Raw genomic sequence first — 25,522 nt, 5'->3', positions numbered from 1 at the left:
CAGTCAGCCGCCAGCGATGCAACTACCGGGGCCCATTGCTCGGCATGCCGGCGACGTCACTTCGGTAGGTTTCTTCTGTTTATCGAAGTCAGCTCCACAACTCTGTGCCTTCCAATCGCCAACCTCGTTGGAAGGTCTCGAGCGCTCAAGTGTATTGAAACTTTGGGCGAACCCGCCCAATTGTCTGCCTATGCTTAATCGATTGCTGAGCGTTATTTGAAGATGCCTGCAATCTGCATCACGCTCTGGCACCGCACGGACACTTGAAAGGCCAAAGTCGACATCGATAACCAATTACCTCTATGGACCAACACGATGATTCGTCGCATGACGACGGCCTCGGCGGCAACGGGGCCTTTTATCGGCTGGGAGCGAACCAGAGCAATGCTAGCATATTCGAGGACGTCGAGATGGCGCAAGACGAGGTCAGTGCTGATTGTGGTGGCGTGCTTTTGTCTCGCAGATCGCTAATGTATCAAGAGGTAGCTCTTCGCCGGGCCCGTAGCCGAATCGCTTCCCACCAGTGTTTCCGCCTTCAGTCACCGTCGCACCCGTGCCGATTCCATAACGAGCTTCTCATTCTATCAGGACGAGGACGATTCCGAGGAACTTAGAGAGGCTTTCGTGACTAGCAACGGGCAACCATCCGTAGCCGATCTCGACGAGCTACCATTTGAGGACGACTTCGAAGAGCAGGACGACTCGCTTGATATCGAGTTCAACGACGCCTACGGCGATCACGCCTCTCTCCGGAGGACCTCAACGCAATCGATGGGCTCCGTTCACAGCAGACTGCTTCGACGGCAGGATAGTGGTGTATCGGCTGGCAGCGGATACGGCGCGAACCGCCACAGCCAGAAGCTGTACATGGCAAACGAGGACCTCTACATTGCCATTGCGGGTTTTCGGACCAGCCGCTTCGGACTCGCAGTCTACTCACTCCTCTGCATTCTCACGTGTGGCCTGGCGTGGCTCCTCTTCCGCTGGCTACCTCGATGGCGTGTCAAGTTAGTCGGCAAGACGGCACCCCTACGCGATTGCCAATGGGTGGTTGTGGAGAATCAGTGGAACGAGATGGCGACATTGAATGTGGACTCGCGCCCGTACGAAAGGTCGTTGTCGACCGTCTTTGGATCTCCTGGCAAGATGGCGTCGTACTCCATGGACGAGGACCAGGACCCTATCGTTCGGCATCTTCGAATGATTGATTATCGATATGTCCGACTTTTCTTCCATCCCATCAAGGACAAGTTCCTGCTTTGTGCCGGGTGGAAGGACCCCTTGTGGTCCAACGTTCGAGACATTCGGGTTGGTATCGACGGTGAGGAAAAAGCACACCGCGATGTAGTCTTCGGCGACAACCTGATCGATATCGAGGAGAAGTCTGTGTTCCGACTTCTGGTAGATGAGGTAAGTTCTCAACCAAAAAACAACAACCAAAAACCAGCAAGCGAGGCTAATCGGTTATGGGTAGGTGTTTCATCCCTTCTACGTGTTCCAAATCGCGAGTCTACTCCTCTGGTCACTGGATGAGTACTACTACTACGCCATTGCCATATTCGTCATATCTGTGGGTAGTATCACGACGACACTCATCGAGACAAAATCCGTAAGTCTTTTGCGCCATTGCCACTTGTAGAAACCCATGACTAACGGCACAAGACCATGAAAAGGCTCCGTGAGATATCTCGTTTTGTGTGTGACGTTAGAGTGCTTCGGAATGGGTTTTGTATGTTCTCAATTCCTCGTCACTCGAAAACCTCGCCGCTGACAATGTTTAGGGCGCAACATCCCCTCGAGCGATCTCGTTCCGGGCGACGTTTACGAGGTCAGCGACCCGAGTCTCGGCCAGTTTCCAGCGGACAGTCTCCTCCTCAGTGGCGATTGCATCGTGAACGAAAGCATGCTTACTGGTGAATCCGTCCCCGTCTCTAAAATCCCAGCAACCGACCAAACACTTTTAAGCTTGGACTTGTCGGCTTCCACTATGCTTCCAGAGGTCGCAAAGAGCTTCTTATTCTGTGGAACCAAGATTGTACGTGCCCGGCGGCCGCAGGAAAACCAGGATGGAGAAGCCGTGGCGCTCGCCATGGCCGTGAGGACGGGTTTCAACACAACCAAGGGGGCCTTGGTGCGTTCCATGCTCTTTCCCAAGCCCTCCGGTTTCAAGTTTTACAGAGACTCGTTCCGATACATCTCTGTCATGGCTTGCGTAGCGCTGGTAGGGTTCACCGCATCACTGGTCAACTTTATCAGACTCGGGCTAGAGTGGCATCTAATTATCGTCCGCGCCCTCGACCTCATCACGATTGTGGTTCCACCAGCGCTACCGGCGACCCTGACTATCGGTACCACTTTCGCTCTCCGGCGGCTTAAAGCGAAGCAGATCTTCTGCATTAGCCCGCAGAGGGTGAACGTGGGGGGGAAGCTCGACCTGATGTGCTTCGATAAGACTGGGACTCTCACGGAAGAGGGGCTCGATATTCTCGGAGTACGCGTTGTTTCCCGGGCTGACAATCGTTTTACCGACCTCCTGACTCAACCCGACGACATTGTACCGGATCACAGCACAAACCCCGGGGGCGTCGACCATACCGACACGCGAAACGCGGCGTTGTACACGATGGCAACCTGCCACTCACTGCGAATTGTGGACGGGGAGCCCGTTGGTGACCCTCTCGACCTCAAAATGTTCGAATTTACGGGATGGTCGTACGAAGAAGGAAACATGGGAGGCGCCAATGCCGACGACGAAGAGCAAGGCAACCTTCGCCCCTCAGTCGCTAAGCCGCCGACAACAAACGGCGTGGGGCAGGGCACGAGCGAAAATGTTCCTCTTGAGCTCGGCGTCGAAAAGTCCTTCGAGTTTGTCTCCCAATTGCGACGGGCCAGCGTCATCGTGCGGACCTTTGGCCGGCCTAGCGGAGATATCTACGTCAAGGGCGCACCGGAGAGCATGCGGGAAATCTGTCGACCGGAAACATTTCCTGCCGACTACGAAGAGCTCCTGTCCCAGTATACCCATAAAGGTTACCGGGTGATCGCATGTGCAACTAAACACGTCAAGAAGCTCAGCTGGGTGAAAGCTCAAAAGATGAAACGCACCCAGGCCGAGTCCGATCTTGATTTCGTCGGGTTTATCATTTTCGAAAACAAGCTGAAGCCCACGACGGCCGCCGTGCTTAAGGAGCTCACCGAGTCCAACATCGGGTCCGTTATGGTCACGGGCGACAATATTCTGACCGCCATTAGCGTGGCAAGGGAGTGCGGCATGATCAACAAGACGGCTCATTGTTTCATTCCCCGTTTCCTCACCGGCAACGCAAGAGATCCCAACGCTAGCCTGCAGTGGGAGAGTATCGACAACCAGGCTTACCAGCTAAACTCCAGAACCTTGCTGCCCCTGCCGGCTCCTGTGGAATCGGATGCGTCATTGCCGTACGACATTGCCAATCTACGCAACTACTCGATCGCCGTCAGCGGCGACGTCTTCCGCTGGGTAGTCGATTACGCACCACCCGGAGTTCTACAGAAGATGCTTGTCACCGGCAGGGTCTTTGCTCGCATGTCTCCCGACGAGAAGCACGAACTAGTCGAGAAGCTTCAAAGTATCGATTTCTCCTGCGGCTTCTGTGGCGATGGCGCGAACGACTGCGGTGCGCTCAAGGCTGCCGATGTGGGCATTTCGCTCTCGGAGGCCGAGGCATCCGTTGCGGCTCCGTTCACGTCCCGAGTGTTTGACATCCGTTGCGTGCCCGAGGTGATCCGCGAGGGCCGAGCGTCCCTGGTTACCAGCTTCAGCTGCTTCAAGTACATGAGCTTGTACTCGGCCATTCAGTTTACTTCGGTCAGCTTCCTATACGCCTCAGCCTCGAACCTCGGCGATTTCCAGTTTCTCTTCATCGACCTGGTGCTCATCCTACCCATCGCCGTCTTCATGAGCTGGGCGGGGCCGTTCCCGGAGCTCTGCCGCAAGAAGCCAACGTCAGACCTGGTCTCACGCAAGGTACTCACCCCGCTGCTGGGCCAGATCTTCATTTGCATCGCTATCCAGGCGCTGGTGTTCTTGGCCGTCCGCAAGCAGCCGTGGTTTATCCCGCCTGTCATTGACCACGACCACTCAAACATCGTAAATTCGGAGAACACCGCCCTGTTCCTGACCTCGTGCTTCGAGTACATTCTGTCGGGAGTGGTGCTCAACGCCGGTCGGCCGTTCAGACGCTCTGGACTGCACAACTGGCCGTTCGTTGCGACCATTACCATCACCTTCTGCATCTCGTTGCTGATGGTGCTGTACCCACCGGCGTGGTTGTTCAAGCTCATGCAGTTCACATATCTCAGCTGGGACTTCAAGGCTGTGATTATCGGGCTCGGCATGGCCTACTTTGCCATTTCGTGGATTGGGGAGCATCTCGTGTTCCAGCGGCTCGCGCGGCTTGTTGGGAAGATGAAGGTGTCGCTGCTTAAGAAGGGGAAGACAAGGAAACAGTACAAGGTGATTCAGGAGCAAATGGTATTTTGAAATTTGTAGAGTTTAATGCATTTGAAGCGGCGCTGGATTTGTGTGTATCATAACACAGCATTGGGATTTTAAGCGGTTGACGATGTTGATTGCAAAAGCGCCTTGGAATCCGACTAGAACTGGTTTTATTGTATTTTTGACAGAAATCTATGTTACTTGTTATATGTCTCTTGAACTTTTGAGTCAACTGGTCAGGTCTGCTCGGTATGCCGCGATGAATAGTCTAAGCTTTCGCCGCCGGCCGATGCTCGTCGGTGCCATAGACGCACTACGACCTACACTGATTTGTCATAACCCGGGGAACGTTTATAAGACGAGTAATACGGTCTATTAGGACCAGTCCATTGCCATGTGCGCCGTGACTGCCCCGTGACTGCCCCGTGACCATCTTGGGTAGTCGGTCTTCGCTCGTAGAAAAAGCGGAATGGGGGAGGGGTATAACGAATAGAAGGAGTGGGATACGGGCAAAAGTTTCAACGACTCTGAAGTGCTAGTAGTGGAGAAAGAATCACAGGCGGGCGAGTGTCGGGCTGTCGTCGAGCCTTGCCGTCGGAGCCTATCTAGCAGGTCCTCTCTCATCCACTAAGCTGTTCTCAATGTTGCGAGGGGAATCGGGAGAAAGTCCCAAGCTCGAATAAATCGGCAAGTTGATAAAGGCGTTATTGTAATCTACAGTTGAACAAACAACACCGTTGTGTAGATGGTCTCTCGGAGTGCGTCGTATTGGTGGTAATATGTACAATGCCCCCCTAGTAAAACCTCTCCACCGTCTATCCTCTTCGATTTCGCACCTAGTGCTCCCAAGGGTGCTTCCAGCCGAGGAGAACCGGCCCTGTGAGGTTGGGTTAGCTGCTTCTCGTCGATTGAGCGACTTGTCGGGTTGGTTGGCAGTACCGTCTTTCTTGGCTCGGTAGAAGATCTGTATCGGCAACTAGTTAGCCTCTTCTCCCAGCTATTCCCAACAGAGCTTCGGCATACCCAGAACCACATTGACGCGCCCAGGCCAGTGGCCATGAAGCGGTAGATCCGGGGAACGGGGGGTCCTGCGCCGGCCATTGTGCACAATTCTTCCTCTAGAGATGGGATTGTCAGGGACGAGTCGGTGCAATCGAGGAACCTGAGTTATACGGACCCTTTCGCGCGTCGAATTGGAGGTGTGCACGGGTGATGTGTCGAGTGTTCGTCGCAGTTGGGGGAGGGGTGCGTTCAAGATTCGAGGTTGACAGCTGCCGAAGCTGGTGGCACACGGTCGGCCAGGGTTGGGGTACGTACCTGAGCCGCAAGACTTGGCGTGATGGAACTTGTCGCCTGACAATTGGGGCTGCTCAAGATCCAACCGACGAGCCGACCTGGGAGTTCCTTGACTTCATGGCCCGTGCACTGCAGCAATGTCCAGCAAGGTGCAGGAGCTGGGCTTGGCGCATCAATCATTCGCCTGCCGTCGCGCTCTTCCTTCAGTTCTTCACACCTACCTCACTTCCATCTGAACTTCTTGGAGCCTCGAGTCCTATTGTGCCAACCAACCTCGATAGAGAACTCACAATAGTCCTTTACCTTGCCATGTCACTTATTATACCCCGTTGAGAGGCCCAAGCTTCCCCCTTTTGACTTCAACACACACCGTTTCTTTCTTTCACTGCCGGCGCTTTATCAAACCCGCGTCGCATTGGATCTTCATCAAAACGCAGCAACCTCAAAACAGCCACCACAACTCGATTGCAACGGGGGTAGTCCACACGCAATCATGAGCATCCTCGACTCCGGGAAACCGGGCGCTGCGTCCTCGCCTCGCAGCTTTGCCGTTGCACACCTACGGCCGAGGAATACCTTTGCCGGATGCTCACGGATCACTGATTATGAGGTTCTGGGCAAGCTCGGTGAGGGTACTTTTGGGTGGGTATCCGTATTTTCCTTTGGTAGTTGGTTCAAATTCTGACTTTTGTTCTGCTAGTGAGGTTCATCGGGCGAGGTCGAAGAAGACCGGGGCCTTGGTTGCCCTGAAAAAGATTATCATGCACAACGAAAAGGATGGGGTCAGTACTCCTGTGCAGTCACTTTCTCTATCCGGGTTTTGTCAACTAACATTTCCTCAGTTTCCCATAACGGCGCTCCGAGAAATCAAGCTCCTGAAACTCCTCTCTCACGTCAATGTCCTTCGCTTGGAAGAGATGGCGGTTGAACACCCAGCCAGGAGCTGCAAGTCCACCTCCCGTGGGATTGTTACTGCAACCAGTTTGCTAACTGCCCGCCAGCCGACAAGCGGAAGAAGCCGATCATGTACATGGTGACGCCCTACATGGACCACGATCTTTCGGGCTTGCTCGACAATCCCTCGGTGCACTTCACGGAGCCCCAGATCAAGTGCTACATGCTCCAGCTCCTAGAAGGCCTCAAGTATCTCCACGAAAACCATATTCTGCACAGAGACATGAAGGCCGCCAACCTTTTGATCGACAACAAGGGCATCCTCCAGATTGCAGACTTTGGCCTCGCCAGGCACTACGAGGGAGAGGTACCCAAGTCTGGTAAGGGTGGTGGGGAAGGGCGGCGCGATTACACAAGCTTGGTCGTAACTCGTTGGTACCGGCCTCCCGAGCTGCTGATGCACTTAAAACGATACACCACAGCGATTGACATGTGGGGTGTGGGGTAAAGACCTTGGACCGTTCCGATTACGCGGCATACGCTAACCTTGATAGATGTGTGTTTGGCGAGATGCTCGTCGGCAAACCGATTCTCGCCGGAGAGAGTGACGGCCACCAGCTCGAAATCATCTTTGAGCTTTGCGGAACACCCACAGACGAAAACATGCCCGGTTGGCGATCGTTGCCCGGGGCAGAAGTCCTGCAGCCTCGACCCAGGCAGGGGAATCTGTCACAACGGTTCCGGGAATACGGATCGGGAGCCGTTTCACTCCTCCGGGAGCTCCTCAGGCTCGACTGGCGAAGCCGCGTCAACGCCATCGACGCCCTCAAGCACCCCTACTTCCAAACCGCACCATTACCAGCGAAACCCCACGAACTGCCATCCTTTGAAGAAAGCCACGAACTCGACCGCAGGAAGTTCCACGACAGAAGAGCGGCGCTACCACCGGCCCCCAAAGGCGGCACCGTCGGCCGCGGCCCCCACGACGGGCCCAACGCCTCCTTCAGCAGCGACGGCTTCGGCAGCAGGAACGGCGTCAACAGCGGCCGCTACCCGCGCGGCAGCCGCGGACCCGAGGAGCGCGTGCCGGCGTGGCATCGAGACCGCGGCCTGCCGCCCCGCCCGCCGCCACCCTCGGACCCGGACCACCCGGACGGCTACCGCGACAGGGGCGGCGGCGGCGGCGGCGGAGGGAGACCACCACGCGGCGGAGGCGGCGGCGGCCGGCAGGACGTCGACACGTACATCCCCAGCTACGACCGCGACGCGCCGAGGCGGGACGACCGCCGGCGGCCCAGGGACGACAGGGACGACAGGGACGGCAGGGACGGCAGGGACGGCAGGCGGCACGATTGGGACCGCAGGCGGGACTACGACGACCGCACGCGCGCTAGCCGGACCAGGAGTCGCAGCCGCTCGCCGGTGGTGCGTGATCGGGAGAGGGATAGGGATCGGGAGAGGGAGAGGGACAGGGATCGGGATAGGGACCGTGACCCGTATCGCCGGTAGGGTTTTGGCGTGCGGCGGTTCTGAGCGGGGGGGGGGGGGTTGGATTGTTGAGTTGGTGGGGGGTGGGTGGGCAGTTAGAAGTGGGGCAGGGCCGAGATAATTGAGTCGTTTGATGGTCGTTGTATCACCGCGTTCTACCTAGCGTGACTTGCGGGCGTGGGGCGGTTGATAGATATGTTGTGCAGTGATGTGATCACGGGTCTGGGAGCAGCCCAGCGATTGACGTGTACGTGACCAGGCCACGGTGGTTCCGCTCAAGCTATAGGCTTGATGAGGGGCAAGCGATCTGATGGTCAGCGGCGGATGTTTTGGTTGACACATGGGAGCGAAATGTAAGCACAGCAGCCATGCATGTACGCGGCTCTCTGCTGCGGGTTCAGCAGGTCGAACTTTTTGACTAGAGGAGAGCTCCGCCACGAGGGGAGCCTGATCATGAAGAACGTTGCATGGCGGTTGTGAGATAAGTGTGGGATGGCTTCGTGCAGATGGACGAAGAATTCGGGTTTCCAGATGGTGCCTGACGAAAGCGATATCCAGGTTCCATTCCCCAGCTTCTACCCTCAGAAACCAAATGAACTACCCTAACAAAAAGCCCCGCCAAAACGCCCCACGAACCAGCACCCGACCACCACACACACACCAACCTCCCTATCGCAGCTCGTGCTCGGACCCGGACGACTCCTCGTGAATCGTATCAGCCACCGCCACGCGGGCCTTGCCCGACGACGGCTGCGCCCGGTGCCGCGAAGCCCGAGACGACGACGACCACGCCGACGGTCCCGCCTGCGCCGCAGCAGCAGCAGCAGCAGCAGCAGGCGGCGGCTTCTTGGGCGCGTACCCGTGCCGTCGGCTCGGCGGGATGAAGGCCACGGGCCTCCTGTCCTGGTCGGCGTCGTTGTCGACTGACTCGTCTGACGACCAGTAGATCGCCGACGACGACGACGCGGCGTGTCGGGGTTGGGGGCGGGATGGCTTGGTGGGGATGGCGGCGGTGGGTTTCTGCAGGCGGCGGCGCGGGTGGTGGCGCGGGCGGAGGAACGGGAACAGCCAGGTTAGCCAGGTGACGGTGAGGTTTGTGAGGGTTGCGGCGAGGAGGCCGGAGACTGTGCCGATGGCGATGGCGCAGGTGAGCTGGTGGTTGGTTAGCTACCTCATGGCAGAGGAGGGAGGGCTGGGTGGGAGGGTGAAGTTGTGTAGGGGCATGAATGAGTTCCGTGAGAACTTACGTAAAGGAGGAAATGCTAGTGGGTGTGTTAGTATCCCATGTGTGTGCTTGTAAGATTGGGGATGGTGCACTTACCCTGTACTCTTCCACCAGCGCCATGGTCGCCTCCCAGCACCACATCCCCACACGCCATGGGATACGGATTGGCAATGTGAGGACGCGGAAGATGGCCTTTAAGCCCCAGAGTAGCATCCTGACCGGAGGAGAGCAGAGCATAACTACTCCGGCGGCCAGAGCCTTGAGGACGCGGCCGACGAAGAGGAGGATATGGCCATGGTCGGAATCCATTTCAACGTGGCAGATGGGATGGCTGCCAGGAATGTACTTGTAGGATGTATGCGGAATCTTGTCGGTCCTCACAAACAGTAAACAACTGGAATGGCGGCACCTTCAATCGCCCGTGTTCTCGAGACCCAAGCCCGTTGCATGCCGTCACCAAAATATTCGCCCCAGGACGGTCAATGTGACGGGCAAGCCCGTGTATCCATAGCTTGTTAGGTCACCGACATTTCATGAGAGATCTTCAGTGAAAAGGGAGATGGTTGAGCATTCTTGGTCTGACGTCTGGGATGCAGGAATCGGAGCGGTGACCCCGATACACCGATAATAACTTCCATGGCAGCTCCACATGAATGTGCCCCAACTATTCGGGGTTAACCTCTTTAATGTGATGGATATAAAACTGCGACCTTCACAAACACCGAGAATATCATCTTTTGACACGTTTGCAGCCCTCTCGATAACACACTCTCATAATTAGAGTCTCTTCTAACAGTGTTGCGTCACAAGGGTTGAACACCCACATCACGGGCACCATCGCCGACCTCACCAAACTCGACCACAAATCCTGCATCGCAACCTCTCACTTACAAAAACACCCAATCCCCAATTCCCAACCACATCGCATCTCCAACAACAAACAATGGACATCGACTCTCCCACCCCGCAAAACGACCTCACAACAACGACGACAACAAACCCAAACCCAAACGCACATCCCACCTCAACCCCTTCACAAACACAAACACAACCATCCACCTCCCACACCCACACCCGCACCCTCACAACCCTCACCCTCAAAACCCCCCCCTCCGCCTACGCCCACCTCTCCCTCACCAACCCCACCTTAACTACCACCACCACCACCACCAACAACAGCACCACCACCACCACCAACGCCCCCGACATCCTCCAACTCCGCGCCCACCTAACCACCGCCCTCCGGCAATTCCTCGGCGACACCGGCGCCGCCATCCCCATCGATTTCCTCGCCGTGCGGGGCGGGGAGGCGTGGGTGCGGGTGCCGCGGGAGGATCTGGGGGCGTTCGTCGGGGCGGTGACGGCGTTTGCCGGGGCGGGGGAGGAGATGATGTCTACCGAAGGGGAGGGGGCGGGGATGGTAGTAAGGGTTGTGGCGAGCGGGGACTGGTTGGGGAGTTTGGTTGGGAAGGGGGGGGAGGGGAGGGTTTGGGGTGGCAGGGGCTGATGGGGTATGGTTTCGCGGTTCGTTTTTTTGTTGTACGATTGGGGTGGATGGGGGGTTTGGTTTGGTTTGGGGACTAGCTTGGTTTGATTTTGAAAAGGGGCGGGGGTGTTCTATATCTGCCCAGCTCGCTGGCTAGTATCTAGATACGAGGCGTCTAATCTGTGCGGCGACGCACCGACGTGTGATAGACGGTTCAGCTGCACCTCCCTTGCCAGGTCCTAACTTGGAATGTTGGAGGGAGCATGGCAAGGGGCTGGCTCCGATGGGTCTCTCGACCACCCGTGATAGCCCTCTCGAGAAATACCTGGCAATCCATCAACCACAGACAGAGTAGCGCCGTACGGGACCACCTGAACGCCAACAGCCCCTCCTAGAGTGGGGAGTATGCAAAGACCTCTCAATCCCACATGATGTCTATGTTCTTGCATTTCCTGCAACAATATTTACATGAGCGAGGACATCACAGAGTTTTGGGCATAGGCCTGGCATCATGTTAGCATGGGAACAACCGACATGTAATTTGGTATTCCTTACCATAGGCTTGATGTTGGGATGCGGGACAGCGTCGAACTGCGTGAACTTGAGCTTGTAGTCGGGGCCAATATTGATATACGCGCCCCTGTTTTCTGTCATGTCGCAGTACTTGGGCGCCGAGAACACTGAGGTAGCATCATGTTAGTACCAGCTGCCATTTTCGGTCCTTGGGGGTTTAGAGTGCAACATACCGGTGATGCACTTCCCGTCGTGCTCCTCCTCGTAGCCCCCCATTCTGACCTCATGGCTGCGGATGACCGCCTCCAGGCCGTTCTTCTCACAGAACCGCTTGGTGACATCAGGGCCAAACTGCATGCCCACACCACGTTTGCTAGGGCCCCTCCCGGGCTCGGTTTGCGGGTCAGTCCAGAGCATCTCCATCATCAGGCCAGCTTGCCCGGGCTGTCGCTGCTTGTGCCTATCCAGCGTCCGGATGTCGTCCAACGTTATGTTGTCGTCCGAGAAGAGACCACCGTGTAGTACAAAGTACTTCTTGCCGATCAAAGTCGCCAACGGTAGAGCAGAGAAGCTTTCAGAGAACAGCTTGAAGACGCTGGGAGCTATTAGTATACCACCCGCTATCCTTTGGGCAGTTCGTGACCTACCGCTCGTTGTATTTCGCCTTGCACTCGCCCTCGAATCCATAAACCCTGTTCATGTCGTCTGTCTCGTGGTTGCCGCGGTTGATGAAGAAGCAGTTCGGCCGCAGCCACTTGTTGGCGTAGAGGAGCAGCGCAATCTCGGTCGACCAAGAACCCCGGTCCACGAAATCGCCGTTGAACAAGTACCAATGCTTGTCACCCGGCGTACCGTTTAACCTGAACAGCTCCATGAGATCGAAATATTGCCCTGTAAACCGTCAGCATCTTACACGGTTCCGAAGTAGGCGGCTGGATGGACTGGACCTACCGTGGGTGTCACCGCAAACAGTAAGCTTCACGTCCTCGGGAATTTCAACCTCGACCATGGTGGGCTCGTCGTACACAAGCTTCTTGACCGCCAGGATAATCTGGTAGACGTATTTCTTGTGTATTAACTTCCCGTTCTTAAACCTCTCGGTCATGTCGTCGATGAACTCTTGCGTCATTCCCCCTTCCAACCTGGCGCCGTCATAGGCGGGGTCTACGGCGATCGAGTCCACATCGAGACCCTCAGCAGCCGACGGCTCGTCCCCGATCTCGATGGCGGCGAAGAAGGCGATCTGTCGCACAATCTTTTCGCATTCGACCAGCTTAAGCTTGGCATCCTTGTTGCTCGGGTCGATCTTGACGCAAGTCTTGAAGTCCTTGACGGCTTCCTTGGGCCTCAAGATGGCGGCGTATGCTGTCGCTCTCCGGTAGTAGGCCTGGACTCCGGAGAACCCGTCAGCCTCGGCGCAGCGGTATGGGACGAAGGAGGGTCATTGCGCACCTTTACGAAGCTCGGTTTGAGTTCGATGGCTTTCGTGGCATCTCTGACAGCAAAGCCGTACGCTTCCGTCTTCAAGTAGGCCTGCGCGGAGGTACATGGTCAGTCACGCGACCAAACGACCCGGCGGGCAAGGCTGATGGAGGGGTTGTTCGGACCTGAGCTCGGTTGGACCAGAAGGTGGGTTCTTTGCTGTTTAGCTCAATGGCCTTGGTGTATAAATCGATCGCGGTCGGCCAGTCGTGCGCCGCAAAGGCCTTGTTGCCTTGGTTTTTGAGGTCCGTAGCCTTCTCTTCCGGGGTCGCCATCGTCTCGGATAAGAAAGTGCTATTTTGAGGGTGTGAACATGCGCAGTGCTTGATAAAACACGGAAAGATTAGTAGTAATTTCGAAGGCCGTCTATTAGGCAAGGCAGAACGTAAATCGCAGAGTCGGGGTCGCAGGGTCGGGTTATGGCGAACGCACTGAAACCTGAAGGCAAAGATGCGATCGAAGTTCGGTCCGGTTCTGCGGGTTGCCTTGGGCGTGCGCTAATCGAAGCGGAGGTCCAGACTCAAGCCAGGCCTTGGCGCCCGGAACCACATGGGTACTGACCCTGATAGAGGCATGCCGCCCACGCGCTGATGCTTGTAAGCGTTAACTAGCTAGTGCAACAAGGGTCCTTCACAGGGTTCCTGCAGCTTTCCTAACTTTCTTGAAACCACGACCATCAAAAGAAGTCAGTGTTTGGCATTCACTGTCCAATCGTACGGTAAGCCACTGGATATGTAATTGGAGTATCAGAAATAAGTCCCAAGAACCTCGCCGATATGATATGTTGACGGCTTTCTTGATGAGAAGAACCATCCATGAAATGCATTTGTGAGGAAATGGTGTATGGCTCAAGGATCACATACAGTCAAACTTGACGCTGTCAAAATGATGCCCCTCCCTTCGCCGCGTCTATTCCGAAACCAAACGCCGCGCTCCCAAAGAAGTCTACCGACGAGCCCGCTCAGGCTCGTCATCGCTGTCGTCCATGAACCCTTCCTCGAGGCTGTTGGGCAATTAGCATGGGGGATACTCCAACTGGGGCTGAATGTGGAGACTGACTCTCTGCTTAGTCTTCTGGTACTGTCAACAGGATCATCCCTTTGCTGGTCTAATACTCTTCTCGCAGTTGTCTCATCCACGTCGCCCAACTCCTCCCCCTCTTCAGAATCAAAAGAACCCCGCTCGGCCACCACGATGCCGTCCGAGGCCCTCGCTCTCCACGCCGACGGCGCCATAAAGCGGACTACAGCACCCTGCATTCTCGCCCTGAGTGACAGTGTCTGGTTCGATATTGTTTCGAGCGGTAGGTACTGGCTGTACCGGTTTCGATAGCGTTGCCAGAGAGGCACGAGGACGAAGGTTGCGACGAGGAAGAGAACGAGAGAGATGACCGCGGGGACAATTAAGGTCTATGAACCATGGAAGTTAGCGAGCAATATCAGTGGGGAATCATGCCGTAGTTTTCTTTGAAACGGTTCGCGCTTACCTTGATGACCGCAAACGTCGAGCCCATCGCGCTCAAACGGCCAGGTGTCCCGCGCTGCGCGGTAAATGGAATGGAACGCGAGACTACTTGTACGTAGGTAAAACCCCTTGGCCAGATGCTAAAATGACCCAGATGTCGCCGCAACAGCCGCTCAACATCTGCACCACGGGGGCCAACAGAGTGTTCAAAAAGCAAATCAAAGTGCACGGCTAGCGTTGGTCAAGGTTCCTGAATGCGATCACCCGATGCGCAAGCTGGCAACGCGGCCCATGCAATTGCCGGGACACACGTCTTGGCAACCGAATTCCATGTGGACCTTCTTGGCATCCCGCAATTATGGTGGACCCGTCAGCGGCCCCGGCCCGGTCGTTTGATATCGATCTTGCATTCCCTTGTTCTCAACCACAGACGGATTGGTGTTGGGATGTATGTGAATGATTGGATCACAGCTCACACTTGGAAACTTCTTGGACGCGCTGCAGCGATCCCGATATCTTTTTTTTTTTTTTTTTTTTACTTTCAAGGTGCTGGGAAAGGAGGGTAAAGGGAGGGAACAACGAAAGAGGGTTCTAGAAACTCTCCGATCGTCACTAAACAAAGACATTTCGGAATCTGGGTGGCAGTTTAGGACCGACTGAAATCAACCGTGGGATATTGTCAACATCGGGAATTTATTTTGCGTGCTTCCACATTGACATTTGGCTAGTATTTGGCTAGTCATGATTTCGCCGTTGACTAGGTAGAAAGTGCCTTGAGACGATAACACTCGTGTTCCAAAAAACAAGCCGGACCCAACAGTGGCGGACTCTTGAATGAGTGTTTCAAACATCCTGTGGCTCAGACCAGACCACCCTGCAGCTGCGGGGTTAAAAGCGTGCGACACCAGGATCAGCGCGGGCGACGCACAGGCCACATGCCGCGGCACGGTCCCCTGCTGCGTCGCCTCTCTGAGAAGGAACCCAGGGGTCGATCCAAGCTAGGCCTGTTTCAGAACCGCGGACCCCCTTTGTGACCTCCCCATGCTGTGCGTGTGTTGTGCGTCCGGTGGTTACCGATCCTGCGATTTCAACAATTGTGGCCGTTTCTCGCAGGGACACTCCCGGCGTCGCACTCATTACACCATTTACACTAACTAAACTTCCGGGTTGCGCTCGCGGCCGACCAGCTTGCAAATCATCCCCGGAGGCGCTTGCGGGGAACTTCGCACGCACCGTTCCTTCCAGGTTCCGACATACCACGGTCGATTACGTTCGTTCGCTCTTTTGTCGCTCCTGCGCTCCTTGCAACGCCGCGGGAGCCAAGCCGCGCCATTGTGACAGAACCGCCGTTGGCCATTTTCGTTTGACCCCGGCCCGACAACGCGATCGAGGACGGCGCCTTTCCCTTGTCGACTTCATCCCACCACCGGACTCATTGACGATCCCACGGTTACAGGAGCCGGAAAATCGCAGCCCGTATGTTAGCGTTCCTGCCGACCTCTCCCGCTCGCTCTATGTACTGTGTACTGCAGTACCCCCTGCGGCGACTGCTATCAAACCCCCGTTCTCATGCTAAATATTCTCGATTTATGCACAGAACCACAAACCCCCCCGGCGCTGCGACGATACGCTTCCAGACCCCGGCCGCTCCCCAGGAAGATGATGCGATGCGCCATAGGCCTGAGACACAGAGTCCATTGACGACAAATACCACACCCCTCCGAGTCGGCCCACGTCGCCCACGCATTGATTGACGCCCCTCTGTACGGCTGTTGTTGAGAAACCAAACCCAGGCGGCTCGCTGCCCGCCCCTCGCGAACCGGCTGTTTCACGCGTTACCCACAAACCCGACGCCATGTCTTCCTACGACAAGTCCCGGGCCTCCTCCGGGAAAGCCTCGTCATTCTTCCACCGATCTAGGAACAAGGCCGACAAGCGGAATGCGGCCGAAGAAGGCCGCCATCTCTCCGCCGACAACGATACAGGTTCCGTGAATTCGCGCCATTCACGCCACCAACGAGACTCTTCTGTTATATCATTAGACCGTCCTGGATCCGCCGGGTCCGGCATCAACACGACCGCCGGCATCATGACGACGATTCCTTACGATGCCGTTACCGCGGACCGAAACTCGCCAGTCCCTGTCGATTACCTTCACAAATCCGACCAGGCGGCCTCTCGACGGGAGCCGCTACCACACCAGCTAAACAAGGCGACGAGCGACTTCCACCAGTATCCGACTTTCGACCCATCGAGCGTGCGCCCCACCAGTCCCTATCCCAGTAGCCCCTACCCCTCCGGGCCGCGCCCCGCCCCCGGCACATCCAACATCACAATGGCCTCGACCGGTCGCCAGGCTCAGTACCAGCAGTGGGGGCCAGCGAGAGAGAGCAATGTACCAGGGTCCCATAATTCCCGCTACAGCTCGTACACAACGTCCGGCGGTCGCAGTTCAGCCGACACCGCAAGCATCATGTCAGGTAATGGAACGCCCTACTACAACCAAACCGCAGACAGGCGCTCATCCAAAATAGCACTACCTAGTGTCTCATCTCAGTCTTCCTACCTATCTCCCCACTCGCCCAGGGACAACCGCCTCACCAAGTTTCCCTCTGGGACTCAGACGAGCGAGGGATTTTACTTCCCGAAACCAGAGGATGATAACGTCATCGAGCAGATGTTCGTGGCGCTCATGCAAAAGCGCGGATGGCACAACCTCCCGGACCAAGCGAAGCGCCAGATGATCGCCTACCCGCCGACCAAGAAATGGACCCTGATCTATCAGGACCGCCTCACTGAGTGGCAGGGGGAGCAGAAGCGCAGGCAGACCGCTAAGATTGGCCAGTACAGCAACGTCGACCTCACCCAGATGCCCGACGAGGAGGGTAGCCCGGAGTGGTATGTGCGCAAGGTCATGGAGAACTCGCTCGACAGCAAGGGTTTCGGCAGTCTCGAGGTCAACCTGCGCACCCAGCAAATTGGCTGGGTCAAACGCTTCATCGAGTGCCAGGGCCAAGTAGCCTTGACCAATGTACTCTTCAAGATCAACCGCAAAACCGCCATGGGACCGACACTGGATTCGGCGACGGGGGACAAGAACCTGGACCGAGAGTACGATATCGCCAAGTGTCTAAAGGCCTTGATGAACAACAAGTTCGGCGCAGACGATGCCCTGGCTCACCAGCCGGTCCTCGTGGCCTTGGCCACGTCCCTGATCTCGCCCCGGCTTACGACGAGGAAGCTTGTCAGCGAAGTCTTGACATTCCTCTGCCACTGGTCCGAAGGCAAAGGGCACTTGAAGGTTATCGAGGCCATGGATGTGGCCAAGAACCAGCAGGGCGAGAACGGCCGCTTTGACGCTTGGATGCGCCTCGTCGAGGTCACCATCGACGGCCGAGGGAAGATGGGCAGTCTCGTGGGCGCGAGCGAGGAGGTGCGCAGCGGAGGTATCGGCATGGAGAACCTGTTGATGGAATACGTCGTGGCTACGCTCATCTTGATCAACATGATGATCGATGCCGCCGAGGGGGACCTGCAGATGCGCGTCCACATCAGGGCGCAGTTTACGGCCTGTGGTATTAAGCGCATGCTGCACAAGATGGAGGGCTTCCAGTATGAGTTGATCGACAAACAGATAGAGCGGTTCCGGCTCAACGAGGCCATCGATTACGAAGACATGCTGGAGAAGGAGAACAGCAGCATCAAGGACAACGTGGAAGGAGAGGTTAGAGACCTCAACGACCCGGTCCAAATTGTGGATGCGATCCAGCAGCGGCTACAGGGAACCAAGACTCAAGACTACTTCATCTCGGCTCTGCAGCATCTTCTACTGATCCGAGAGAATGATAGCGAGGAACGTCTCCGCATGTTCCAGCTCGTCGATTCGATGCTGAGCTACGTGGCCATGGACCGGCGCTTGCCAGATATGGATCTCAAGCAAAGTCTCAACTTCACGGTCCAGAGCCTGCTCGACAAGCTGCATACGGATTCGGAAGCCCGCCAGGCTTTTGATGAAGCTACCGAGACGCGCCAGTTTGCCGAGGCAGCGATGGCAGAAAGGGATGAGCTGAGGGAAAAGCTGGCAATGGGCGCCGATGGGCTGGTTGCCAAACTCCAGCAGCAAATCGATGAACAAGCGAGGTTCATTGATGCGCAGAGGAGGCAGACTGAAGGACTGAAGTCGGAGCTGGAGAATCTCCAGACGCTCAGGGCGAAGGAAGCACAACGCTATGAGCTCGAAACGCGTGAGCTGTATCTCATGCTCCGTGATGCCCAGGACGTTGCAGCTTCCAATGCGGCTAAAGGGGTCAAGCTGGGCGACGAGGATCCCGCTCGTATGCAGGGGATTCTGGACCGTGATAGGCTCATGGAGCGCCTTCAAATGCAGCTTGAACGCCAAAAGACCGTGTACAAGCTCGAAGGCAAGGTTTGGGGTGACGCCGTCGGCCCCTCAGACAAGCTGCGGGCACTGCGCGAGGAGATGGATGGCTATGGAGACTCAGGGGCTGGTGCGCCACCTCGAGACTTTACCAACAGCATGCTTGGGAGCGTCAAAAGATCGACTCGCATTCCAAGAAAGCCCGTCGGCGCTCGCGGGGAGCCGATCGAGGGTGTCTTGGAAGAGATTGAGGACGTTGCCGAGGATGAGGAGGGTGTCGTTTACGAGAAGCCACGGGTGGTCGAGTTCAAGCGGCCTGTCATGGACCCTAAGAAAGCCGCTGGCATGTTTAATGAGCTTCAAGGTAAGGTCAAGAGGTTCGATGGCAGCGATTCAGAGGACGGGGACGGCGTTACAACTGGTCCATCTCACCCGAGCTTGGAATCGCAATCCCCGCTCACGCCCAGTGACAACGAGCCTCCCAAGATCGAGGTCACCGACACCACTCCGACGGCGCCCGGTCCATCAGCTTTCGGGGGGCCTCCACCTCCTCCGCCGCCGCCTCCTCCTCCTCATGGCCTGATACCTGGTGCGCCCCCGCCAGCAACCGGTTTCACCGGTCCTCCTCCCCCGCCCCCGCCTCCGATGCCCGGCCAGATTCCCGGCGCGCCTCTCCCACCCGGTTTTACTGGTCCTCCTCCACCACCACCTCCTCCGATGCCCGGCCAGATTCCCGGCGCGCCTCTCCCACCCGGGTTTACTGGTCCCCCTCCACCACCACCTCCTCCCCCTCCGCCCGGTGGCAAGGGCATGCCTCCGCCTCCGCCGCCTCCGATGCCCGGGGCGGGCGCAATGTCAGGCCACTTTTTATCCCGGCAAAACAACCTCACGCCTACGACATCCCTCGGCCTGTCAGTTGTCCGGCCTAAAAAGAAACTCAAGGCTCTCCATTGGGAGAAGGTCGACTCTCCGCTCACCACTCATTGGGCCGCCCACACGCCTTCGGCAGAAGAGAGGGAAGAGAAGTACCTCGAGCTCAGCCGGAAGGGTATTCTCGACGAGGTCGAAAAGCTTTTCATGGCAAAGGAGATCAAGCGAATCGGCGCAGGGGCGTCCAAAAAGGACGACAAGAAGCAGATTATCTCGAACGATCTGCGGAAATCCTACGGTAAGTCAACTCTAAGAGGAAATCACAGGCATATGCTGACGAAGAACAGAAATCGCCCTTGCCAAGTTCTCGCAGTTTTCTGTTGAGAGGGTGGTGCAAATGATTATTCATTGCGATAACGAAGTGCTTGATAACGTTGTGGTCATGGACTTCCTGCAGAAAGACGACCTCTGCAACATCCCAGACAATACATCCAAGCAACTGGCGCCGTACAGCAAGGACTGGACTGGCCCAGAAGCAAACAAGGAGAACAGAGAGCAGGATCCAGCCGAGCTCACAAGGCAAGATCAGATCTACCTACAAACAGCGTTTGAGCTGCACCACTACTGGAAGAGCAGAATGCGCGCTCTGTCATTGACGCGCAGCTTCGAGCCTGAATATGACGAGATCACAGAAAAGATGCGCCAGATTGTCAACGTATCCGAGTCGCTCCGAGACTCGGTGTCTCTGATGAACGTTCTCGGCCTCATTTTGGATATCGGTAACTACATGAACGACGCGAACAAGCAGGCCCGCGGCTTCAAGCTATCGTCACTTGCCAGATTGGCCATGGTCAAGGACGACAAGAACCAATCTACGCTGGCCGATCTTGTCGAGCGCATCGTCCGCAACCAGTACCCGGAGTGGGAGAACTTCACCGACGATATCTCGGGGGTTATGACGGCACAAAAAATCAACATCGAGCAGGTACAAGCCGACGCCAAGAAATACATCGACAACATCAACAACGTGCAAAAGGCCCTCGACTCCGGCAGTCTATCGGACCCCAAGAAGTTCCACCCGCAGGACCGCGTGGCCCAGGTCGTCGGGCGCTGTATGAAGGACGCGCGACGCAAGGCCGAGCAGATGCAGGTCTACCTGGAGGAGATGGTGCGCACCTACAACGATATCATGACCTTCTACGGCGAGGACCCCGCCGACGAGAACGCGCGCCGCGATTTCTTTGCCAAGCTAGCGTACTTCATCTCCGAATGGAGGAAATCATACGACAAGAACTCGCAGCTCGAGGAGCAGCGCCGGAAGAACGAAGCGTCCATGAAGCGGAAGAACGCACTCAAGGCCGCGCAGGCCTCCACCGAGAGCAGCCTGGCCTCGCCAACCAGCACGGGCGCCATGGACAGCCTGCTCGAGAAGCTCCGCGCGGCAGCGCCGCAGGCAAGAGACCAGCGCGACAGGCGCCGCCGCGCCCGCCTCAAGGACCGCCACCAAGTACGCGTCGCATCCGGCGGCCAAGTCCCCGACATCGCCCAGCTCGCCGCCCTCGACGCGAGCCTGCCCCCCATCCAGAGCCCCGGCTCCGAGGCCACGGGCCCCGTCAACGACGACGACCTCACCAACACCCCCGGCTCCGACCTCCTCAGCCCCACCACGGGCCACCCCGCGGACGGCAGCAGCAGCGCAGCAGGCACGACAGCGGGCGGCGGCGGCGGCAGCGGCGGGAACGGGAACGGGAACGGGGTTGGCGAGGAGGACGACGTTGCGCAGCGCGCCGCGCTGCTGCTGCAGGGCATGCGCTCGGGCGCCGACGGCGGCGACGACCCCGCCGACGCCGAGAAGCGCGAGAACCTGCGCCGCTCGCGCCGGCAGACCGCCGACGAGGAGCGCAAGATGCGCAGGAGGCGCCGCGAGCTGGCCCAGTCGAGTGCTAGTAATGGGGATGGGGCGAGTTTGAGCCGTGAGGGTTCGGTTGTTGATGGTCATGGTGGGAGGGGGGACGAGGAGGTGCCGCCGACGCCGGGGCTGGATGAGATGGCGGCGGCGGCGGCGGCGGCGGGGGTGGAGGTGGAGGTGGAGGGGCAGGGGGTGAATGGGGGTTGAATGGATTGATGTTTATAGGGGGTGGTGTTGGTGGAATGGTGTTGGTTCCATGGGGAAGGGGGGATGTGGGAAGAGGGGGATGGATGGATGGTTGGATGGACACGGATACCTGAGCATGGATATTGAGTACGTAATGTCTACTTGGGCTCTGTTTGCCTAGATGGCACATATCACTACGGCGAGTTGCTCCGGTTGGGGGTGGTTGGAGGCTCAGGGTTTGTTGGGAAGGATGGAGGTACTTTGAATCACGGCAGCGTGTTGTTTGGTGGGGTTTAGTATCTGGAATATGGAATCTAGCTGTATGGCGGCTGCTGCTGCTGCTGCTGCTGCTGCTGCTGCTGCTGGGGGTCGTCTTGGATCTGGAGCCGGATGAGTTGAGTACGAGGCGAACAAATGTTATTTAAACTCCTCCCCCACCCAAGACAGGTTCGATGTGTGGAAGGGGTTGTCAGTCCCGCAAGATGGATTACAGCAGTATTTTGTTCCTGGCTAGCCTAGACGTATCCAATATCCGCTCATCATCTTCACCTTGGCCTGAAAACCACCACTCAAGGTGTCAAGCTCCTGCGGGGTGTTGCCGAGACGGTGGAACCATATCAGCCGCTTTAGACATTTCTACGGATCATCAAGTACATGCGAGAGGACCGTCGGCTGAGTGTCAGGTCTCCCCATGTCTCGCAATTAGCCGCGAACATCACCCCCACCGTGGTGAGGGGGAGGGGAGACGAAGCCGAAAGGAACGGCAACCCCTCATCCAGGAATGATCCATGAGCGTTCGTTTCTCCAACTTGGGTGGCTCCACCCTGGGTGTAAGGTGGGTGTAAGGTGGGTGTAAGGTGGGTGTAAAGGTGGGTGTTAGTTCGGGATGGCGCGCTGCGAGACGGAGAAATATGGGATTGGCTGTGTAAATGAGAGGCTGTGATATCGAAGGAGGTATATTGTCGTGAAGGTTATATCCTCTCCGTCTTTATCTTGCTTGGGAGAACGCACTCTCTCCGTCCTCCGTCCCTTATCCTAACTAGCCACCCTCCCTCCGTGTTTGACTTGACGACTCTCCCAAGTCCAACCCACCCACCCAGCTTGACTTACACCCTCACCCTCACCACCATTGTCACCACCACAACCACCACCATGTCCCCACCCCCCCAACAGCAGGCCACCCAGGGCCTCGTACTAGGCTACACCAACCCGCACCCCTTCGCGACCGTCGCGCTCACGGACCGCGCCTCGGTGCAAGCCCTCTTAGAAACAGTGCTGGACCCGCTCGAGCCCTTCTTCTCGCCCGACAAGGCGCGCGTGCGCGTCCCCGGGGCGACGGCCGTGCGGTTCGACCAGACGGCCTCCGAGGTCGAGGGCTTCGCCCGCCCGCTGTGGGGCTTGGCCTGCCTGCTCGCCGGCGGCGGGTCGTACCGCGGTGCGAAGTGGTGGATCGATGGCCTGCGCGCCGGTACCGATCCCGCCGCGGAGGGCTACTGGGGCCATCCGGCGGATAATGACCAGCGCATGGTGGAGATGTGCCCGATTGGGTTTGCGCTGGCGGTGGCGCCGGAGATTTGGGGCGGGTTGAGTGAGGGGGAGAGGGGGAATGTGGAGAATTGGTTGGGGAATAGTATTAATGAGAAGAAGTGAGTTGGTTTGTTTTCTTTGTTGGTGTTGTGTTTGGTGGTGGGTGAAAGGGGGTGGAAGGGGAAAGGGGAAAGGAGGCCGGATGGCTAACACGCAAGGGGGATAGCATGCCGAACACGAATTGGTTGTGGTTCCGGGTGTTTGCGAATTTGGGGTTGAAGAAGAATGGGGGCAAGTTCTCGCAGGAGAGGTTGAACGCGGATATCAAGCATCTGGAGACCTTCTATCGCGGAGATGGATGGTCTAATGATGGACCGGAGGGAATTCACCGTGGGTCACAACTTACCCCTGAATCACTGACCTGTTACGAGGCAGTTGTCTAACAAAACCAGAGATGGACTACTACTCGTCGAGCTTTGCCATTCACTTCCTCCAACTGCTCTACGCTAAGCTAGCGGGCGAGGATGACCCAGAGACTGCCGCAGAGTTCAAGAAGCGGGCTCAGATGGCAGCGCTGGACCTGGCGCACTACTATGACAAGGAGGGTGAGTTGAGAACTCTCGCAGACCAAGCTAGTTAATGCTGACTTTCCTAGGGCGGTCCATTCCCTTTGGCCGTAGTGTCGGCTACCGCTTCGCCATGGTTTCGTTTTGGGGCGCCCTGGCGTACGCTGATGTCGAGCTGCCCGCACCACTAACCTGGGGTATGGTCAAGGGCATGGCGATGCGCCACCTGAGATGGTGGCAGACACAGAACGACATGTGGAGCTCGAGCGGCACGCTGACCATTGGGTACTCATACCCAAACATGTATGTGAGTAGAGATCCCCCTTGATAGGCCTGTTGACGATACTCACGAAGAAACAGATGGCCGAGAACTACAACAGCCCGGGGAGCCCGGTGAGTGACCCTACCTACTACACCTTGTACCCTCAATGAATAAAGCTTACACTGTCTGTCCAGTACTGGGCCTGCCTGGCATTCATCTGCCTCGCCGTACCGGAGACGCACCCCTTCTGGACCTCCAAGGAGGAGAACCACTGGGACGTGATCCCCAAGGTCAAGGCGCTCAAGCACCCAGGCCACATCATGAGGTGCGTCACGCCATTACCCTGCCACCCACAATCCCCAACACCCCACCACTAACAACCTCCCAGCAACCTCGGCGGGCACTGCATGCTCCTCTCCTCCGGACAGGCGTGCTCGTACCCCATGAAAGGCACGCACGCCAAGTACGGCGCCTTCGCCTACTCATCCGCATACGGCTACTCCGTCCCGCCAGGACTCTTCACACTCGAGCAATACGCACTGGCATCACAACTGGGCCTGTCCGACGACGGCGGCGAGTACTGGAAAACGCGACGACTCTCAACCTCCACCCTCGAAACCCGCGGCAGCGACCCCGTGCTCGTCTCGCTGTGGACGCCCTTCCCCGACGTGCACATCAAGACCTACCTCGTCCCGCCCACGGAAGCCACCCCCAACTGGCACGTGCGGGCGCACCAGATCCGGGCGGCGGGGCGCGAAGTGCAGACGGCCGACGGCAGCTTCGCCATCAGCAGCTCGCGCGCGGCCGACGGGCGGCTGCTGGGCCTGTACGACGACGATGCGACCAACGCGACCACCGCCAGCGAGGGCACGCGGCCGCGGCTGATGGGCAACTACGACGTGGCGACGCCCGAGGCGTGGGCGGGCGGGTACGAGGGCGCGTTCGTGGTGTCCAAGGGTGCCGTGGGGATCCGCGCGCTGGAGGGCGCTGGTGGCGGGCGGACGGCGACGCTGGTGAATGCGGACCCGAACTCGAATTTGATTGAGAGTCGCACGGCGATTCCTACGCTGCAGGGTACGGTGGGCAAGGGGGAGACGGTGTGGTATGTGACGGGGATTTATGCGAAGCCGAATGGGGAGGGGGTGAAGAGGGAGGAGTACCTGAGCGGGTGGGAGAAGGTGCCGGAGGTGCCGGGGTGGTTGAAGGAGGAGATGGGTCAGTAGGGGACGAGGGAAGAGCGAGGTAGCTACTGTGTTATGAGTGTGATGTTTTTTTGAGGTTGAGAGGCAAAGAAATATGCTTTGTTTGCTTGTTTATCCTAGCCTAGCCGTTGAGCGAGCCTGATGCAATGTGATGGTATGCAATTCCACCGTGTTGAAAATTCAAAGCTGTTACCCCTGAGATGGTCACCACATTCGAGGCCATCTTCCGCGCGCATACTTGTTTTGACCTTTCTTTACCATTTCCGGGAAAGGGTGAGTATCATCAGGCAGATAAAA

At 57.4% G+C, this 25,522-nt stretch overlaps 9 protein-coding genes across 9 annotated transcripts; 5 read left to right on the top strand and 4 right to left on the bottom strand.

The window, feature by feature from the left end:
• The first annotated feature begins 92 nt into the window (after positions 1–92).
• B0H64DRAFT_339399 (uncharacterized protein) lies at positions 93–4,686 on the top strand. The gene is made up of 5 exons (XM_062801201.1): positions 93–425; positions 487–1,410; positions 1,475–1,609; positions 1,663–1,729; positions 1,782–4,686. Exons 1-5 carry the CDS (start codon positions 303–305, stop codon positions 4,520–4,522), a joined length of 3,990 nt encoding a protein of 1,329 aa, XP_062661057.1. The 5' UTR covers positions 93–302; the 3' UTR covers positions 4,523–4,686.
• A 458-nt stretch (positions 4,687–5,144) lies between these two features.
• On the bottom strand, positions 5,145–5,786 carry B0H64DRAFT_392399 (uncharacterized protein). Its single transcript, XM_062803548.1, has one exon. It carries the CDS (start codon positions 5,576–5,578, stop codon positions 5,192–5,194), a length of 387 nt encoding a protein of 128 aa, XP_062661056.1. The 5' UTR covers positions 5,579–5,786; the 3' UTR covers positions 5,145–5,191.
• A 193-nt stretch (positions 5,787–5,979) lies between these two features.
• On the top strand, positions 5,980–8,213 carry B0H64DRAFT_392397 (kinase-like domain-containing protein). Its single transcript, XM_062803547.1, has 5 exons — positions 5,980–6,415; positions 6,474–6,555; positions 6,616–6,718; positions 6,775–7,171; positions 7,222–8,213. The coding sequence occupies exons 1-5, from the start codon at positions 6,267–6,269 to the stop codon at positions 8,174–8,176; spliced, it is 1,686 nt and encodes a 561-aa protein (XP_062661055.1). The 5' UTR covers positions 5,980–6,266; the 3' UTR covers positions 8,177–8,213.
• Positions 8,214–8,660: 447 nt separating this feature from the next.
• On the bottom strand, positions 8,661–9,954 carry B0H64DRAFT_126114 (uncharacterized protein). Its single transcript, XM_062798050.1, has 3 exons — positions 9,477–9,954; positions 9,403–9,417; positions 8,661–9,307 (listed from the first exon to the last, which is right to left on the bottom strand). Exons 1-3 carry the CDS (start codon positions 9,687–9,689, stop codon positions 8,825–8,827), a joined length of 711 nt encoding a protein of 236 aa, XP_062661054.1. The 5' UTR covers positions 9,690–9,954; the 3' UTR covers positions 8,661–8,824.
• A 106-nt stretch (positions 9,955–10,060) lies between these two features.
• On the top strand, positions 10,061–11,292 carry B0H64DRAFT_457756 (uncharacterized protein). The gene has a single exon (XM_062807393.1). It carries the CDS (start codon positions 10,324–10,326, stop codon positions 10,885–10,887), a length of 564 nt encoding a protein of 187 aa, XP_062661053.1. The 5' UTR covers positions 10,061–10,323; the 3' UTR covers positions 10,888–11,292.
• Positions 11,293–11,330: 38 nt separating this feature from the next.
• B0H64DRAFT_416571 (Metallo-dependent phosphatase-like protein) lies at positions 11,331–13,136 on the bottom strand (the record flags this gene model as incomplete). The annotated part of the gene is made up of 7 exons (XM_062805174.1): positions 11,331–11,369; positions 11,422–11,546; positions 11,613–11,974; positions 12,027–12,270; positions 12,331–12,766; positions 12,832–12,912; positions 12,987–13,136. The coding sequence occupies 7 exons, from the start codon at positions 13,134–13,136 to the stop codon at positions 11,331–11,333; spliced, it is 1,437 nt and encodes a 478-aa protein (XP_062661052.1).
• Positions 13,137–13,351: 215 nt separating this feature from the next.
• B0H64DRAFT_126034 (uncharacterized protein) lies at positions 13,352–14,476 on the bottom strand. Its single transcript, XM_062798049.1, has 4 exons — positions 14,348–14,476; positions 13,921–14,270; positions 13,725–13,864; positions 13,352–13,564 (listed from the first exon to the last, which is right to left on the bottom strand). The coding sequence occupies exons 1-3, from the start codon at positions 14,372–14,374 to the stop codon at positions 13,807–13,809; spliced, it is 435 nt and encodes a 144-aa protein (XP_062661051.1). The 5' UTR covers positions 14,375–14,476; the 3' UTR covers positions 13,352–13,564; positions 13,725–13,806.
• Positions 14,477–16,180: 1,704 nt separating this feature from the next.
• On the top strand, positions 16,181–21,689 carry B0H64DRAFT_440994 (SepA/Bni1; the record flags this gene model as incomplete). Its single annotated transcript, XM_062806533.1, has 2 exons — positions 16,181–19,871; positions 19,921–21,689. 2 exons carry the CDS (start codon positions 16,181–16,183, stop codon positions 21,687–21,689), a joined length of 5,460 nt encoding a protein of 1,819 aa, XP_062661050.1.
• Positions 21,690–22,594: 905 nt separating this feature from the next.
• On the top strand, positions 22,595–25,363 carry B0H64DRAFT_457739 (uncharacterized protein). The gene is made up of 7 exons (XM_062807392.1): positions 22,595–23,314; positions 23,422–23,585; positions 23,648–23,800; positions 23,851–24,068; positions 24,122–24,154; positions 24,218–24,348; positions 24,412–25,363. The coding sequence occupies exons 1-7, from the start codon at positions 22,821–22,823 to the stop codon at positions 25,244–25,246; spliced, it is 2,028 nt and encodes a 675-aa protein (XP_062661049.1). The 5' UTR covers positions 22,595–22,820; the 3' UTR covers positions 25,247–25,363.
• The last annotated feature ends 159 nt before the right edge of the window (positions 25,364–25,522 follow it).

The sequence above is a fragment of the Chaetomium fimeti genome (assembly GCF_033439085.1).
Source record: "Chaetomium fimeti strain CBS 168.71 chromosome Unknown B0H64scaffold_3, whole genome shotgun sequence".
Lineage (NCBI taxonomy): Eukaryota > Fungi > Ascomycota > Sordariomycetes > Sordariales > Chaetomiaceae > Chaetomium > Chaetomium fimeti.
This window is presented reverse-complemented; position numbering and strand designations above follow the sequence as displayed.

Coding starts and splice junctions, on each gene's coding strand:
- B0H64DRAFT_457756 (XM_062807393.1), top strand. CDS start 10,324: ATGGACATCGACTCTCCCACCCCGCAAAACGACCTCACAACAACGACG.
- B0H64DRAFT_392399 (XM_062803548.1), bottom strand. CDS start 5,578: ATGGCCGGCGCAGGACCCCCCGTTCCCCGGATCTACCGCTTCATGGCC.
- B0H64DRAFT_126114 (XM_062798050.1), bottom strand. CDS start 9,689: ATGGATTCCGACCATGGCCATATCCTCCTCTTCGTCGGCCGCGTCCTC.
- B0H64DRAFT_339399 (XM_062801201.1), top strand. CDS start 303: ATGGACCAACACGATGATTCGTCGCATGACGACGGCCTCGGCGGCAAC. Junction 426..486: donor TCGAGATGGCGCAAGACGAG/GTCAGTGCTGAT, acceptor ATCAAGAGGTAG/CTCTTCGCCGGGCCCGTAGC. Junction 1,610..1,662: donor CACTCATCGAGACAAAATCC/GTAAGTCTTTTG, acceptor TAACGGCACAAG/ACCATGAAAAGGCTCCGTGA.
- B0H64DRAFT_392397 (XM_062803547.1), top strand. CDS start 6,267: ATGAGCATCCTCGACTCCGGGAAACCGGGCGCTGCGTCCTCGCCTCGC. Junction 6,719..6,774: donor TGAACACCCAGCCAGGAGCT/GCAAGTCCACCT, acceptor ACTGCCCGCCAG/CCGACAAGCGGAAGAAGCCG. Junction 7,172..7,221: donor ATTGACATGTGGGGTGTGGG/GTAAAGACCTTG, acceptor TAACCTTGATAG/ATGTGTGTTTGGCGAGATGC.
- B0H64DRAFT_126034 (XM_062798049.1), bottom strand. CDS start 14,374: ATGGGCTCGACGTTTGCGGTCATCAAG. Junction 14,271..14,347: donor CGACGTTTGCGGTCATCAAG/GTAAGCGCGAAC, acceptor CATGGTTCATAG/ACCTTAATTGTCCCCGCGGT. Junction 13,865..13,920: donor ACCAGAAGACTAAGCAGAGA/GTCAGTCTCCAC, acceptor ATTGCCCAACAG/CCTCGAGGAAGGGTTCATGG.
- B0H64DRAFT_457739 (XM_062807392.1), top strand. CDS start 22,821: ATGTCCCCACCCCCCCAACAGCAGGCCACCCAGGGCCTCGTACTAGGC. Junction 23,586..23,647: donor TGGACCGGAGGGAATTCACC/GTGGGTCACAAC, acceptor TAACAAAACCAG/AGATGGACTACTACTCGTCG. Junction 24,069..24,121: donor ACTCATACCCAAACATGTAT/GTGAGTAGAGAT, acceptor ACGAAGAAACAG/ATGGCCGAGAACTACAACAG.